Source organism: Pseudorasbora parva, chromosome 8 (assembly GCF_024679245.1).
Source record: "Pseudorasbora parva isolate DD20220531a chromosome 8, ASM2467924v1, whole genome shotgun sequence".
In the NCBI taxonomy this organism is placed as follows: Eukaryota; Metazoa; Chordata; class Actinopteri; order Cypriniformes; family Gobionidae; genus Pseudorasbora; species Pseudorasbora parva.
Window position 1 is genome coordinate 48346989 of NC_090179.1, and position 18816 is coordinate 48365804.

At 42.6% G+C, this 18816-nt stretch overlaps 1 protein-coding gene across 1 annotated transcript in view; it reads right to left on the bottom strand.

Annotated features, from left to right (window-relative positions):
• Nucleotides 1-18816, bottom strand: part of LOC137084577 (NACHT, LRR and PYD domains-containing protein 12-like) — a 391414-nt gene that overhangs the window by 369963 nt on the left and 2635 nt on the right. The window contains exon 5 of the mRNA XM_067450866.1: nucleotides 15903-15974. Coding sequence (XP_067306967.1) covers nucleotides 15903-15974 — 72 coding nt within the window. The remainder of the gene's footprint in view (nucleotides 1-15902; nucleotides 15975-18816) is intronic.

Consider the following 18816-nt stretch of genomic DNA (forward strand, 5'->3'; position numbering starts at 1 on the left):
TCATATAAGATTTTTGCAGTATTCATACATGACCCAAAAGTTTTCTGTGTGCTTTTTAGTATGAAATGGGCCATAAACGGTCTGATTTTGTGTATGACATATATGGGACTTACATTAAACATATAAGAATTCTGACTGATTTAAGTAAGGAAAATATATGGTCGCTATATATGAACCATATAGGTTTTTTTCATATGGGGTGTGTATGTATGTGTGTGTGTGTCTGAGTTTCTGTGTATGTGTATCTGTGTGAGTGACTGTGTATGTGCATTTGTGTGTGTGTTTGTGTGTGTGTGCGTGCGCCCAGAGTTTGAACTAGGGATGGGCGATTTGGCCTAGAATCAGGGGCGCAGCAAACTTTTCAAAAGTGCGGGGATGGATGTGGTTTGTTTGTTAACGATGAATAAAATAACAGAAGGATACAAAACGAATAACATACAATAAAGTGACCAGATTCCTGAAGTGGAAACCGCGGACATTTCCTATTCCAGTGGTCCAAATACCACTAAAAAACTAATTTGTTATTATCTATTAATTGAAAAACAGGGACAATATATGTTTGAATGTTTTTTGGTGTTGTGGGCTCCCTATATTATTATTAACATTAATAATCTTCATGATTTAGTTTGATTATTATGATTTTTGATGATGCGCTGCAGTCAGTTGCAGCTCGTGGCTCTAAGTTTCACGGGTAGATTGCGTCATCAACACACATTATCGCAATAGTGCAATAGAAGTAAGGCCAATTTTGTATTGTTTATATTACATATTATTCATACCGCCCATTACTTTATTATTATTCATATCGTCCATTAGAGCATAAAGCACAAGGGGCATTAGTTTGTGCTCATTTTTTAAATATTGATCAGATGGATGCATCATCCAAGTATTTCTTTGGTCATGAGAAGAAGAACGGGCAGAAACGTTTAATTCATGCTCTGCGTTCTGAGGATGGTACTTTGTTATCTAATCCCAGACAGATTCGTGAGGTAGCAATTCGGTTTTATCAGTCCCTGTACAGAAGTGAAATTAAGCCGGAAGGGGGGGGAAATCTCCTTTTTTAGATGATCTACCAAAGACCTCAGAAGAGTCCAATGTAGAACTGGATTGTAGCCTAACTCTAGGAGAGCTCCATAAAGCACTCTAAGACATGGAGTCTGGAAAGGCTCCTGGTGTGGATGGGCTTCCAGTGGATTTTCTGAAAGGGTTTTGGTCGGAGATAGGGTGTGACCTGCTGGAGGTGTTCAATGAGAGCTTGCTAAAGGGTGGGTTGCCGTTGAGCTGCCGAAGGGCAGTGGTTACTCTTCTTCCGTCTCACTGAGATTAAGAACTGGAGGCCGGTATCCCTTCTGTGCAGTGATTACAAATTACTTTCTAAAACTTTGGCTAACAGATTGACTAAGGTAATGGGGCAGGTGATCCATCTAAATCAATCTTATTGCATACCTAGCAGGTCAATCTTTGACAATATTTCTTTAATTAGAGATATTATACAGGTTTCCAAATTATTTAATATCAATTGTGGTTTGTTGTCTTTAGACCAAGAGAAAGCGTTTGATCGGGTGGAGCACGCTTATTTATGGAATGTTTTAAAAGCTTTTGGTTTTAAGGAGAAGTTTTTAAACATGATTAAAATTCTTTATAGTGACATTGAGAGTTTTGTTAAGATTAATGGTGGCTTATCCGCTCCATTCAAGGTCAATAGAGGTATTAGACAAGGATGCTCATTATCAGGAATGTTATATTCTATTGCTATTGAACCACTTCTACAAGCAGTCAGGAAGAATATAGATGGTGTTAGGATACCATCTTGTGATGTTAATGTTTGCTTATCAGCTTATGCCGATGATCTTATAGTAATGATTAATAAACAAAATGACATACATGTTTAATCTAGACTGATAGAAGACTTTGGAAAAAAAGTGAAGCTTTTTTATTAGGGGACTGGAATGAAGGGAGACCAATTCTTCCTGAAGGAGTTTTTTTTGGGAGATGACGATGTTGTACAAAAAAATTGGGATGGGGTTTTGCAAAAAGTTAAAGGTGGTTTAGACAAATGGAGATGGATTCTACCAAACTTGCCTTATAGGGGAAGAACACTTATTGTAAATAATTTAGTGGCTTCACTTTTATGGCATAAATTGGTTTGTATCGATCCTCCTGTGAAGTTGATAGCTGAGATTCAAGCAGTGTTTGTTGACTTTTTTTGGGACAAGCTCCATTGGATTCCTCAGAGTATTTTATTTTTACCCAAGGAAGAAGGGAGATAAGGACTGGTTCATATCCAGAGCAGAATTGCAGCTTTTCGGCTGCTTTTCTTACAAAGACTTCTTGATGGACCTATAAATGCAAGCTGGAGGGCGATTGGTTGTGCTTTACTTAGGACTGTGGGAAACCTTGGACTGGATAAACCTTTATTTTTAATGGACCCTAAGTGCCTGGATCTTTCAAAGTTGTCATCTTTTTATCAGCATGTTTTCAAGATTTGGAGTTTTTTTCATGTTCAGAGGAATGAAAATTGTCATTCCATTTTTTGGCTGCTTAATGAACCTTTGATCATTCTGATAATAATGCGGGTTGTCCGTTTTGTCCTCAAAAAGAGACTGTTTTTCATGCGTTTATGCAGTGTTCCAGACTTGATCCGTTGATTGAAGTGCTGAAGGAATTGTGTACCAAATTTAATGTATGTTTTTATCCTGAAACTTTCATTTTTGGTTTTAAATATGTACAAAAAAAGCGTGTTATCTTTCAATTATTGAATTTTATTCTTGGGCAAGCTAAAATGGCGATCTACATGAGTATAAAGAGTAAAATTGAACAAAGAAGCAATGATGATGTTGTTGTTATTTTTTAGTCTTTACTTAAAGCAAGAATTCGGATTGATTTTAGATATTACAAGGCTATGTGTGACCTTTCTACTTTTGATTTGAAATGGTGTATTTGTGATGCTTTGTGTACAGTTGTTGATGATGAATTATTTTTGTGTGTTTAATTTTGTGTGAAAAAGGGGAATGTAAAACAAAAAAAACAAAGAATCCCATAAATTGTGATGTGAAAATCTTAAAAACAAAATCTGTTTTTGTAAAACAGTATTTTTTTGGTGATTTGTAAATAAAGTATTTTTCAAAATCTCTCTCTCTCTCTCTCTCTCTCTCTCTCTCTCTCTCTCTCTCTCTCTCTCTCTCAGCATACTGAGCACTCCGAGCGAGCTGTGCTGTGCTAAACATGGAGCTTTTTCCTTCCCATGGTGAATAATCACAGCAGTGAAGCAGTGCATTTATCCTTCATTCATGCAATATCTCTTCAGTCAGTACAGTAGCCTAAATTTTAGTAATGTTTCTATTTAACGTTAAATAAAATGAGGCATGGTATGCTAACTGTATCTTACATCACTTGCATATAACTATCTCGCGGTTCAACAATTTTACCTCCTGCCGACCAAAATCCAGCGTACTTCCAGACATGGCTTTAGATTATGGAGTTAAAATCTCTTTCTCTGCTGTGGTCGAGTTGGGCTCTGCACTTTCTGCCATCTTCCCTTCAAGACGCGTCAACTTTCAGCAGTGACAGTGCGACTCCAGTGACCTGTCCATGAACCCTCAGGCGTGCGCTCGCTCGCAAAGCAGACAGCCACACCTCTACTACAGCGGCGGGGGATTTATTCCGTTTTTTTTTATTATTTTTTTATTCGAACATTAATTTTCACCTTCGAAATACATTTTTTTAAAAACTATTCAAATATATATTCAGAATTTAGAATATTCGTTGACAGCCCTAACACACACACACACACACACACACACACACACACACACACACACACACACACACGTTTGTTTTTGTGAATTGTGGGGACATTCCATAGGCGTAATGGTTTTTATACTGTACAAACCGTATTGTCTATCCCCTTACACTGCCCCTAAACCTACCCATCTCAGGAAACATTCTGCATTTTAACTTTTTCAAAAAAACTCCTCCTGTATGATTTATAAGCATTTTGAAAAGTGGGGACATGGGGTAATGTCCTGATATGTCACCATTTTCTGTAATACCTGTGTCATACACATGTTATTATACACATTTTTGTCCTGATATGTCACAAAAACAAGCACACCATATTACAGCACAGTAGAGCTACACACACACACACACACCATATTACAGCACAGTAGAGCTACACACACACGCACCATATTACAGGACAGAAGAGCCACACACACACACACACACACACACACACCATATTACAGCACAGTAGAGCCACACATGCAGACACACACACACCATATTACAGCACAGTAGAGCCACACATGCACACACACACCATATTACAGCACAGTAGAGCCACACACACACACACACACACACCATATTACAGCACAGTAGAGCCACACACACACATATTACAGCACAGTAGAGCCACAGACACACACACACACACCATATTACAGCACAGTAGAGCCACACACACAACCACAATATTACAGCACAGTAGAGCTACACATACACACACACTATATTACAGCACAGTAGAGCTACACACACACACACTATATTAAAGCACAGTAGAGCCACACACACCATATTACAGCACAGTAGAGCCACACACACACACACACCATAGTACAGCACAGTAGAGCCACACACACACACACACACACACACACCATATTACAGCACAGTAGAGCTACACACACGAAACATATTACAGCACAGTAGAGCTACACACACACACACACACACACACACACACACCATATTACAGCACAGTAGAGCTACACACACACACACACCATATTACAGCACAGTAGAGCTACACACACACACACACACACACACACACACACCATATTACAGCACAGTAGAGCTACACACACACACACACACACACACACACACCATATTACAGCACAGTAGAGCTACATACCCACACACCATATTACAGCACAGTAGAGCTACACACACACACACACACACACCATATTACAGCACAGTAGAGCTACACACACACACACACACACACACACCATATTACAGCACAGTGGAGCTACACACACACGCACCATATTACAGCACAGTAGAGCTACACACACACACACAATATTACAGCACAGTAGAGCTACACACACACACGCACCATATTACAGCACAGAAGAGCTACACACACACACACAATATTACAGCACAGTAGAGCTACACACACACACGCACCATATTACAGCACAGAAGAGCTACACACACACACACAATATTACAGCACAGTAGAGCTACACACACACACGCACCATATTACAGCACAGAAGAGCTACACACACACACCATATTACAGCACAGTAGAGCTACACACACACACCATATTACAGCACAGTAGAGCTACACACACACACACACACCATATTACAGCACAGTAGAGCTACACACACACGCACCATATTACAGGACAGAAGAGCCACACACACTCACACACACACCATATTACAGCACAGTAGAGCCACACATGCAGACACACACACACCATATTACAGCACAGTAGAGCCACACATGCACACACACACACCATATTACAGCACAGTAGAGCTACACACACACACACACCATATTACAGCACAGTAGAGCTACACACACACACACACCCACACACACACACCATATTACAGCACAGTAGAGCTACACACACACACACACACACACACACACACCATATTACAGCACAGTAGAGCTACATACCCACACACCATATTACAGCACAGTAGAGCTACACACACACACACACACACACACCATATTACAGCACAGTAGAGCTACACACACACACACACACACACCATATTACAGCACAGTGGAGCTACACACACACGCACCATATTACAGCACAGTAGAGCTACACACACACACACAATATTACAGCACAGTAGAGCTACACACACACACGCACCATATTACAGCACAGAAGAGCTACACACACACACACAATATTACAGCACAGTAGAGCTACACACACACACGCACCATATTACAGCACAGAAGAGCTACACACACACACACAATATTACAGCACAGTAGAGCTACACACACACACGCACCATATTACAGCACAGAAGAGCTACACACACACACCATATTACAGCACAGTAGAGCTACACACACACACCATATTACAGCACAGTAGAGCTACACACACACACACACACCATATTACAGCACAGTAGAGCTACACACACACACACACACCATATTACAGCACAGTAGAGCTACACACACACACACCATATTACAGCACAGTAGAGCTACACACACACACACACACACCATATTACAGCACAGAAGAGCTACACACACACACACACACACACCATATTATAGCACAGTAGAGCCACACACACACACACACACACACTATATTACACCACAGTAGAGCTACACACACACACACACCATATTACAGCACAGTAGAGCCACACACACACACACACCATATTACAGCACAGTAGAGCCAAACACACACACACACCATATTACAGCACAGTAGAGCTACACACACACACACACAAACCATATTACAGCACAGTACAGCTACACACACACACACGCACAAACCATATTACAGCACAGTAGAGCTACACACACACACACACACACCATATTACAGCACAGTAGAGCTACACACACACACAAACCATATTACAGCACAGTAGAGCTACACACACACACCATATTACAGCACAGTAGAGCTACACACACACACACACACACACACACACACACACACACACACACACACACACCATATTACAGCACAGTAGAGCCACACACACAACCACAATATTACAGCACAGTAGAGCCACACACACACACACACACACACACACACACACACACACACACACACCATATTACAGCACAGTAGAGCTACACACACACACTCACCATATTACAGCACAGTAGAGCTACACACACACACACCATATTACAGCACAGTAGAGCTACACACACACACACACACACACCATATTACAGCACAGTGGAGCTACACACACACGCACCATATTACAGCACAGTGGAGCTACACACACTCGCACCATATTACAGCACAGTAGAGCTACACACACACACACCATATTACAGCACAGTAGAGCCACACACACACACACACCATATTACAGCACAGTGGAGCTACACACACACGCACCATATTACAGCACAGTGGAGCTACACACACACGCACCATATTACAGCACAGTAGAGCTACACACACACACACACACACACACACACACACCATATTACAGCACAGTGGAGCTACACACACACACACCATATTACAGCACAGTGGAGCTACACACACACGCACCATATTACAGCACAGTAGAGCTACACACACACACACACACACACACACACACACACCATATTACAGCACAGTAGAGCCACACACACACACACTATATTACAGCACAGTAGAGCCACACACACACATACCATATTACAGCACAGTAGAGCCACACACAGACACACCATATTACAGCACAGTAGAGCCACACACAGACACACCATATTACAGCACAGTAGAGCCACACACACAACCACAATATTACAGCACAGTAGAGCCACACACACACACACACACACACACACACATTACGGCACAGTAGAGCTACACGCACACACAAACACCATGTTACAGCACAGTAGAGCCACACATGCACACACACACACCATATTACAGCACAGTAGAGCCACACACACACACACACACCATATTACAGCACAGTAGAGCTACACACACACACACACACACTATATTACAGCACAGTAGAGCTACACACACACACACACACACACACTGTATTACAGCACAGTAGAGCTACACACACACACACACACACACACGCACCATATTATAGCACAGTAGAGCTACACACACACACACACACACTATATTACAGCACAGTAGAGCTACACACACACTGTGATGGCCCACGAGGCAGCCACACATCAATGAGCGGTAATGTGTCGCACTCACACTCACACTGTTTAGTTAGTTTATAGGGTAGTATTTCTGTTCTTTCACTTAATGATTCAGTATGTATAATTTTCAGCTCGATAAAAAAAAAACGGACACTTAATGCTTCAGTTAGATATTTATTTGCGCTTGTAGTACATCATTTGGGGGTTGTACACGCATTAATATTGATTTCTTTGAGTTTAAGTTACCATTGAGCTGCGGTGAGTCGGCGCTGCTGGTGGTGAGCGGGGACTTCCGGTACGCTGTCCGTGCAGGCAAAGGACCGGCCTGCTGCTTCGTCTGCCATTTTGGTTCCGCTTGCCACTACCAATCAACAGATAGACTGTGGGGGGGAATGGGATGTTTTGATATTAGGTTTATTAAGTTAATGTCTTGTTTCTTTCCTTTGGTTCTATATTGATGTAACAGGAGTTTAGGTTTATTTTGATCATTGGCCTGGCCTGTGAAATTTGATTGTATTTAGATTTAAGTTTGTGGTTTGTCTCCCCTCCCCCCTGTGTGTTTAATATGGATTAGTCCACTGGTATAAATGCGGCCCAAATGTTCTCTTTGTAGGTCAGTTCAGGTTGGTTTCAAATATATTAAGTTATTTGAGTTTAGTTTTGTTCTGTTGACCTCCTTTATAGGCCGAAATATTTGATTTGATTATTTTGACTTTAGTTTTTTTTTTTTTTTTGAATCTTTGTGTAACAGCTTGGATTGATTAAATATTCTTTTGGAAACTATTTTTTATGATTTGCCTCTCTTGGACTGATCGGTCCCTAACAAGTGGTGGCAGTGGTGGGATAATCCAGTAGGAGGCATAGTTTCCCAAAAAAAAAAAAAAAAAAACTTGAACTTTGTATTCCGTGAGCAATGAATCGAGGAGAAAGGAAAGCCACTCTAAGATCTGCTCCAGTAGAGCCATCTGAAGAAGTGTGGCAGAATCTGGGGGAGGATGGAGAATCACAAGATGGGGCCGTGGCTGAGCTTGAGTCTGAAAGCAGAGAGCCCACCATAGCTGACCTGACTGGCCTGTTTAGAGCCCACATGGCAAAGGTGGATAGCCGAGAAACTCACCGGATTCAAGAATATGCCCAGCAAGAGCGTCGTTTTAAATCTCTGCAGCATCAGTTTAATTTGTTACAACTGGAGGTGCAGGCTCGCACAACTCCAATGTCTAATGCATTGCTGACTGATGGGGACCCTTTGGAAGGGGAGGACGCAGTCTCTGGCCGCCCGCTGTCTCAGTCTACTACGGGTCGGAAGGATCTGTCGGAAACCCGTGATGCAGGTCAGTGTCAGTTTAAAGAGCCCCGACTTGAGAAATTGGCTGATTCTGACGATATTGAACACTTTCTAATTACTTTTGAGAGGATTGCAGCCGTTTGTCGGTGGCCAAAGGAGGATTGGGCCTTCCGTTTAATTCCACTCTTGACGGGGAAGGCCAGAGCGGCGTATGTCCATATGGATAGTGAGGAGGCACTTGACTATGAGGAGGTGAAATCAGCAATCTTAAGAAAATATGACATAAATCAAGAAACCTATAGACAACAGTTCCATGCTCTGGAGGTTGAACCTCTGGAGAGTCCTAAAGAATTATATGTGCGATTGAAAGAACTCTATGGGAAGTGGGTCCAGCCACGGGGTAAAACAGTGGAGGAGGTTGGTGAAATAATAATTCTTGAACAATTTCTGAGAATGCTTTCCTCTGAGCTCCAGGTGTGGATCCGGGAGCATGACCCTAAGACTGCTGCCCAAGCGGCAACGCTGGCTGACGTGTTCGTGGCCGGACGGAGGAGGAACCAGCCATGGGTGTGGGAAACGAGCAAGGATGATCATAGACAAAGCCTCCATCAGCAAACCCAGAGAAGTTTCCCCAGTGCTGGTAAGCCTCCGGGAGGAGGACTGGTTTTTTCGACTCCGTTTAAACCCCAGAGGAAAGTGCCCATCTGTTATTTGTGTGGTCAGGAAGGCCATACAAAACCTATGTGCCCTAAAAATTCTGCGAAGACAACTCATCTGTGTTATGTGCCCAGGGGTCGCACGAGTCCACCGGTGACTGGCGACTGGTTGCCACCGACGACCACCGTGGAGGTAAATGGAAGAGAGCTGCAGGCCCTGGTTGACACTGGAAGTGATCAGACCCTTGTACATCACAAGCATATCCCGTCTAATTTACTCAACTTCAGTAGGGAAAAATCAATCCGCTGTGTTCATGGTGATGAAAAGCTGCTGCCTACGGCAGAGGTGTATTTAAAGGTGAAAGAACAAACATATCTCCTAAATGTGGGTGTGGCCGACAACCTACCATTTCCGGTGGTTTTGGGACATGACTTGCCAGTGCTCTGGGACTTGTTACAGCCAGTACTCTCATGTAATATGGTCATCACTCGCTCAAGAGCAAGTCAAGGGGAAGAAGGAGAGCAGTCGCTTAGAGCCTTACCTTTCTTTGACAATGAGATAGAAACTGTCAAGTCTGCAAAGCCCAGGAAAACCTGTCGACAGAAAAGGTTGGAAAAAATTAAGTATAATGCTTCTAAAATGCCAGTTGATTCTGTCTCTGACTGTCCCCTAGAATTTAAGCTGCCGACTAACATTGTTCAGTTGCAACAGGAGGATGCCAGCCTCGTCCCATTTTGGGAGAGGGCAAAGCAAGAGGAGGCAGGAACTATTGACACTGACTGCAACAGGGGAAGTTTCTTCATTGAACATGGAATCCTTTACCGTCAGTTTAGGACTGGGACACAGCTGATGGTACCACACGGTGTCCGCAATGCTATCCTTGCCCTGGGCCATTCCATTCCCTGGGCTGGACACCTGGGGAAATCTAAAACTCTTTCAAGGATTAGAAGGCATTTTTACTGGCCCGGCTTGAAGGCAGAGGTAACCCAATATTGTAGGAGTTGCCCAGTGTGTCAAAAGGTTTCTGCACAAGGCCCGTGTCGGGTTCCTCTCCAACCACTTCCCATCATAGGTACGCCGTTTGAAAGGCTGGGGATGGATGTGGTCGGGCCGGTTGAGAAAAGTAGCTCAGGTAACCGGTTTATGCTTGTTGTAACTGACTATGCTACCAGGTATCCAGAGGTGTTTCCTTTGCGGTCCATAAAAGCAAAGTATGTAGCAACCTGTCTGGTGCAACTGTTCTCTAGAGTTGGATTTCCTTGTGAGATGTTGACAGATCAAGGGACTAACTTTATGTCTACCCTTTTGAAGCAGGTGTACACATTGCTGGGCATCAAGAGTCTGAGAACAACTCCTTACCACCCCCAGACAGATGGGCTCACCGAGAGGTTCAACCAGACCCTCAAACAGATGTTACGCAAGTTTGTTTGTGAATCCGGCAAAGATTGGGACCAATGGCTCCCCTATCTCCTGTTCGCCTATAGAGAGGTGCCCCAATCATCGACAGGGTTTTCTCCATTTGAATTTCTATATGGACATGAGGTGAGAGGTCCCCTTGCTCTGCTTCGAGAAATGTGGGAGGGAGGCCAGAGAAAGAATGAGCTGATGAATGTGGTGTCCTATGTGGTGCAGATGCGAGAACGCTTGGAGCGGATGACCGCTTTGGCCCAATCTCATCTGGCTGAAGCACAAACCAGACAGAGAACCTGGTATGATCAGTCCGCCCGTGAGCGAAGTTTTGAGCCTGGTCAGAAGGTGTTGGTGATGCTGCCCAGCAAGGAAAGTAAATTGCTGGCTAAATGGCAGGGCCCATTTGAGATCAGGAGGAAATTGGGCCCTACCACTTATGAAGTTTCCCTGTCCGGCTCAGATGGTCCTACGCGAAGGCTGCATATTAACCTTCTTAAGCAATGGGTTTCTCGTCCTGATATGCCGTCACAGAGTTTGATGATAAGGCAAGTGGAGGAAGAGGAAGACTCTGATGATCAATACCTACCCCAGCCTGCTCTAGGGAATGTGAGGCTGGATCATTTGTCAGCACAGCACCAGCTTGAGGTGAGGGCCCTCTGTCCGTCAGGGGTCTTCTCGGAATATCCGGGGTACACCACGCTAGTAGAACATGACGTTGTGAGGAGGAGGAGTTATCGGGTTCCTGAGCGTTTGCAAGAGTCACTAAGGAAGGAAGTGGATTTGATGTTGAGGTTGAAGGTCATAGAACCCTCCAGAAGTGAATGGTGCCACCCGGTGGTTCTTGTTCCAAAAAAGGATGGCTCCATAAGGTTTTGTATAGACTTCCGTTACCTTAACTCTGTGACCAAATTTGATGCCTACCCAACTCCTCGTATAGGTGACCTCACTGATCGCCTGGGTAATTCTCAATTGTTGACAACCATTGACCTTGCCAAGGGGTACTGGCAGATACCTTTGACTTCCCAGTCCCGAGAGCTGACTGCCTTCAAGACCCCATGGGGGTTATTCCATTTCCGGGTCCTTCCTTTTGGATTGCACGGGGCCCCTGCTAGTTTCCAAAGACTCATGGACCATGTTTTACGAGGGTTGACCTTTTCCGCTGCATATCTGGATGACGTGGTGATTTACAGCAACACGTGGGAGCAACATTTGCAACACATCCAGGAGGTGCTGCACCGTCTTCAGAGGGCGGGGTTGACAGTTAATCCGCAAAAATGTGCCATTGCAAAGGCCGAGACAGAATACCTGGGCTTTGTCATTGGTGGGGGGGTGATAAGGCCTCAGGTGGACAAGGTCCAGGCTATCGAGAGGTGCCCTCAGCCACAGACTCGCAAGGAGCTGCAATCCTTCCTGGGCATGGCTGGGTTTTATAACAAATTTATCCCTGACTTCTCTAACAGAGCGGCAGTTTTGACTGATATGGTGGGTTCAAGGTGTCCCAACCAGGTCCGATGGACGAAAAAAGCAGAGGCAGCATTCCAGGACATTCGTACGGCCTTGAGCAGGAATTCTGAATTGCATAATCCGGATTTTAATCAAACTTTCATTCTTCAGACAGATGCTTCAGATAGAGGACTGGGAGCTGTATTATTGCAGGGTCATTCTGGTGCTCGCCGACCCATTGCCTTTCTTAGCCGCAAGCTCTTCCCCAGAGAAACCCGTTATTCTATTGTGGAGAAGGAATGTTTGGCGATAAAGTGGGCTTTGGACTCTTTAAAGTATTACCTCTTGGGGCGGGAATTTGTCCTGGAGACTGACCACAAGGCTTTGAAGTGGCTTCATGAAATGAAAGACACCAACAGCCGAATAACTCGTTGGAGTCTGGCCCTGCAGCCCTTTCGCTTTACCATTCAGCATGTCCCTGGCAAAGAGAACCTGACTGCGGATTATCTTTCCCGCTGTGCCAGTGACATTGGTAAAGGGAGGGAGTATGTGATGGCCCACGAGGCAGCCACACATCAATGAGCGGTAATGTGTCGCACTCACACTCACACTCACACTGTTTAGTTAGTTTATAGGGTAGTATTTCTGTTCTTTCACTTAATGATTCAGTATGTATAATTTTCAGCTCGATAATAAAACACGGACACTTAATGCTTCAGTTAGATATTTATTTGCGCTTGTAGTACATCATTTGGGGGTTGTACACGCATTAACCCTCTAGGCGCCACGGTCGAGTTTACTCGACAAAATGCGTCACTGAATAAAACGGCCGATTTTGTCAAATAGGGTGTCAAATTTCATTCAACCTCCCCTCCACTAGATGGTAGACATGTCGTACTTCATCCCTGACTCATACAAACATCATGATTCTATACAAAATATGCGAGCAAGAGCGCATTCAATCAGTGTAAACAAAAGCGGAGCTGACGTGCGAGTGAGCCGTTTTATCAGAGCATTGTCAACGTCAGCGAGTATTTGCATTAGATTATTACTATTATTTTGTTCTAATGGCATCAATAAAGCTTACCCGCAATGAAGTGTTGGGTCTTCTATTCGCGGACCCTGGTTCTGATGGGAAATATGAGATGACGGTGATTCTGAAAGTGAAACTAAACCTAACGTTACACTAAGCACAAACGGTGGATCATTTGCCCAATGTAGATGGTCCTTTGCCCAATGTCAGTGGTGGGAACAATCTTTCCCGGGGTCCGAGTGTTCATCGCGAAGTTAGCAGGTGTGTTAGTGTTGAGAACGCGGCGGACGCGGGAGATTTTTGCCGCGCTCACCATGAAGCGCGCGTCTTCTCACCGCGCGCATCTCCGCGATCGCGGCGACAGTATTGTGGTGCAGACAATCTAACACCACTGGGCATATTAGAAGAGGTCGAAGTATTCATAAGCAAGTTCGAGGGAAACGTGGAGGCAGGGTGGGGAGTCAAAATTACAATAACAGTGGTCCAGGCTGTGCACACTCGGCGGCCGCGTGAGGCAGATCTGGACGTGAGCAGACGCGCTGTGACACAGGACAGGGGGCTATTATGCATAATATATAATATATATGTGCCCTATATATGGAATCAGAGTGCTTACTGTATGTAGTAAATGGAAAATCTACAGCAAAGGGCAAACCGCTACATGCATTCGGGTTGTTTCTACCATTTATTAGTAATGATTTACACAGTTTGTTTACTATTTACTATTTACCTGAACATTCAGTATTGTGCAATATAGCACACAGAAGGTAAGGGACATTTTGGGGGGAAATAAGTGCTGCATTCATCATTTAAACATTTGGCTTTTCATGAAAATTCTATAATCCAAGATTGCACCCACGTTATGACGTCATAATATGCAAATTAGATGGGAAAATGTAATCTCTACATAAACTTATGGTCCTCCTTAATATTTCTCTAATTTACAGAAAGTTTCTATCTTTTATCACTTTTAAGATATAGCCTTTTGAAATTAAGGTGTCAAAATCGAACGTTTTAGGAAAAAACCTCTGGCGCCTAAAGGGTTAATATTGATTTCTTTGAGTTTAAGTTACCATTGAGCTGCGGTGAGTCGGCGCTGCTGGTGGTGAGCGGGGACTTCCGGTACGCTGTCCGTGCAGGCAAAGGACCGGCCTGCTGCTTCGTCTGCCATTTTGGTTCCGCTTGCCACTACCAATCAACAGATAGACTGTGGGGGGGAATGGGATGTTTTGATATTAGGTTTATTAAGTTAATGTCTTGTTTCTTTCCTTTGGTTCTATATTGATGTAACAGGAGTTTAGGTTTATTTTGATCATTGGCCTGGCCTGTGAAATTTGATTGTATTTAGATTTAAGTTTGTGGTTTGTCTCCCCTCCCCCCTGTGTGTTTAATATGGATTAGTCCACTGGTATAAATGCGGCCCAAATGTTCTCTTTGTAGGTCAGTTCAGGTTGGTTTCAAATATATTAAGTTATTTGAGTTTAGTTTTGTTCTGTTGACCTCCTTTATAGGCCGAAATATTTGATTTGATTATTTTGACTTTAATTTTTTTTTTTTTTTGAATCTTTGTGTAACAGCTTGGATTGATTAAATATTCTTTTGGAAACTATTTTTTACGATTTGCCTCTCTTGGACTGTTCGGTCCCTCACACACACACACACACACACACACACACACACACACTATATATATTACAGCACAGTAGAGCTACACACACACACACACACACACACATACACACACACACACAAACTATATTACAGTACAGTAGAGTTACACACACACACACACACACACCATATTACAGCACATTAGAGCTACACACACACACACACACACACACACACACGCAGATGATTGTTCTCAGTGTTACTTACGCAGCTGATCTAGTTGCTGTAACCACACACACACACACACAGATGATTGTTCTCAGTGTTACTTACAGAGCTGATCTAGTTGCTGTAACCACACACACACACACACACACACAGATGATTGTTCTCAGTGTTACTTATGCAGCTGATCTAGTTGCTGTAACCATGCACGCTCACACACACACACACACACACACACACACACAGATGATTGTTCTCAGTGTTACTTACGCAGCTGTTCTAGTCGCTGTAACCACAGGCAGCAGCTTCTGAAGAACTTCATCTGCTGTGTTTACTCTGTCACTGTTTGAACATAAAGATAAAAAATAAGTTAATTATTAATGATGATAATAAAAATAATTAATATCAGAGGTGAATAATGGTCAGGCCACAAACTCTATGGTGTGAAATGAGCTGATAACATTAGGCCTGTCGCAATAGTCAATAAATCAATAAATCACACAATAAAAATAAATGAGCTCGATCATTTTTCCGGCCTCGATAATTTCCATTTGCATTCTTGTTTGTTTTCCTCGTCTCTCGCGCTGACTGTGCCTGCGCCTCATCCGTTTGGGAAGGTGTTTATACACACATCCGCCGTGAACTCTATGGGCGCCGCCATCTTGCCTGCCGCCATTACTGTGTGCCTGTGAAGTGTGACAGTGTGACACTTGCCGGCGCCCTCTAGTGACATTTCAATGAAAGCGGATCCTGCTCATGAAATGAAATGTCTGGTGAAAGGGAACATTGGGTATATGATGTCAGGCAGTGGCCAAAACTCAGCAGTGTAACGAGTGAATGTTGTTACACTAGATTATTGAAATAAGTAGTACTTTACTATTATTTTTGGATTAACTTTTATTTTGAAATTCGTTTTGGAAGAAAAGTCTGAACCATAGTCATGTGATTATAAGCATAATATGCTTGTAATTTACAAAGTGTTTTCGTTTCTTTATATTTGTATATTTGTATTTTGGGTTTTTGTTTTACGGATTTATTTGTGCAATTGTAAAAAGTTAAAAACGTACTATACGTAAGTGACGTCATGCGCAAGTGTGAGGTGAAAACTGATGTAATTTCCGTGCGCGCTCTCTCTTTCGCTGGAAGTAAGAATGTTAAGAGTACATTTAATGGATTTATGAAGTTTAGTAATGGCCGCTGTTGCATGTGCGATATGCTGATCGCGGTTTGTTATAGAACTATGCATTTTATGAAGTTAAATTTCCATTCATGTTACTTGAGTACTTGAGTTGAGTACATTTGTGAATGTGTTGTATTTGTTTATCTCTAATGATCCATACGATCCATGTATTTGTTTATCTCTAATGATCCATAAGTTAAATGCATTTTCTTGCGTATGTATTTACATTGAGACATTATGTGATGATTGACAGGCACAGCTAGACCAGAGATGTTGATGGATTGTGTCTGATGGTGTCTGTTTTGTTTTGACACAGGTATGTAAATGGATCATTAGTATCTTTCTTGTATTCTTCCGTACTTTTTATTATTATTTTTTTGTTTTCTCTTATTATTGTAATTGTTTCTCTAATTCTTACTGTATGTTATGCTCTCTTTTGCTGGATGTCATGGAGAGAGGCACAGCTAGACCAGAGATGTTGATGGATTGTGTCTGATGGTGTCTGTTTTGTTTTGACACAGAGAAACCCTCAATCGTACAAATAAGAGAACCATTTCAACTGCATCATCGTGTGGGCTCTTATTATTATTCGTCTAAAAATAAAAAAACAATTAAACACAACGCAGAAGAAAACCCACTACACAAGGCACGCAGTAATGGTGGTGCTGCTTTACTTCAGTGTTTTTGCCGGATGTGTGTATACTAAACACGCAGACTGGGTTCCGGCTTGATGAGACGTCATGCTCGGCCAGATTCGCCTGGAACTCGAGCTTCTTCGGTTGCGGAGCCGCACGCAGTTACAAAATTTGACGTGCACACCGCCAAGCGAAATGGGGTCTCGTGTGGAGTTTAAACAAGGCTTAAAGCTACACTGAAGTTGGCAGTTTGATAAATGCAAGTTAATTCTTCAGTTCAATCTTTGTGTGCTAAAGGCACATACGTTCCTGTAGAGATAGCAATAAACATTCTCCTTTTTGTCCAAATAAATGAAAAGCATGTCATCAATGTCTTCTCTCTTGCTGTCTCACCTAAAATCTCCCCTAGCTTTCCTCAGAGATGGTCAAGTCAAGTTCAGTTTGTGCATGATTACATGATATAACCATTTTTTTAATACTGAATCCTAAATTGTGGATAATATCATATGATGAAGTAAATTTCTGGAGTGTTAACGATTAAAAGAAAAAACTACAACAAGAACCATACAGAACTGAAAACCGTGAGCCTAAAACCGTGATACGAACCGAACCATGGGTTTGGTGAACCGCGCCACCCTTAATATGCACCTAAAACACAATCATCCGTTGCAGTTTTCATCCATTTTATTAATTGTTTCTGGTATTTATTCAAGTGTATTTTTTGTGAACAGACTGAGAGTCCGTTGCTTTTAATGTTTTTGGTTGTTTTGTTCATTTATTGTGGATTTTTAAAACGATTTCCGCGTTCAGTGTTAAATAGTCTTTAGAAATAAAAGTTTATTGATATTTGAAAAGGTGTACCTGCATTATTACGCCATTATCATTATTTTGGATGAAAATTCTCAGAACAGAAATATTTTCGTTTATTGCAATAATTTCTTGGCCAATTTATCGTTCAGCAAAATGTGCTTTGAAACAATCGTCATTGTAAAAACACTATATAAATAAAGCTGACTATTAAAAATCTTTATATTAACTGGCTTTTCTATGAATGCAATACAGTGAATGACAGCCGTCTGTGTCTCCAGTGGCTCACATTATTGGCAGTTTAGTGTCGAGTGATTCATTTACACCAAAACTAAAAGATAACGTGCCTTCATCTCTGGAAACATTATTTGTGTCTTACATTTCATAATGACCTCAGATAAGCTCAGGGCCGACTCGTTCTCCAGCAGGTCTTTCTCATGAATGTGAATGTGTGCAAAGGATTGTGGGTGATTGAGCTGAATTAAAGATGCGAAACAAAGGACCCTTCAAACTGAGACGGCCTTCAGAGGCGCTTGATGACGTGGCCGTCGAGATCTGCAGC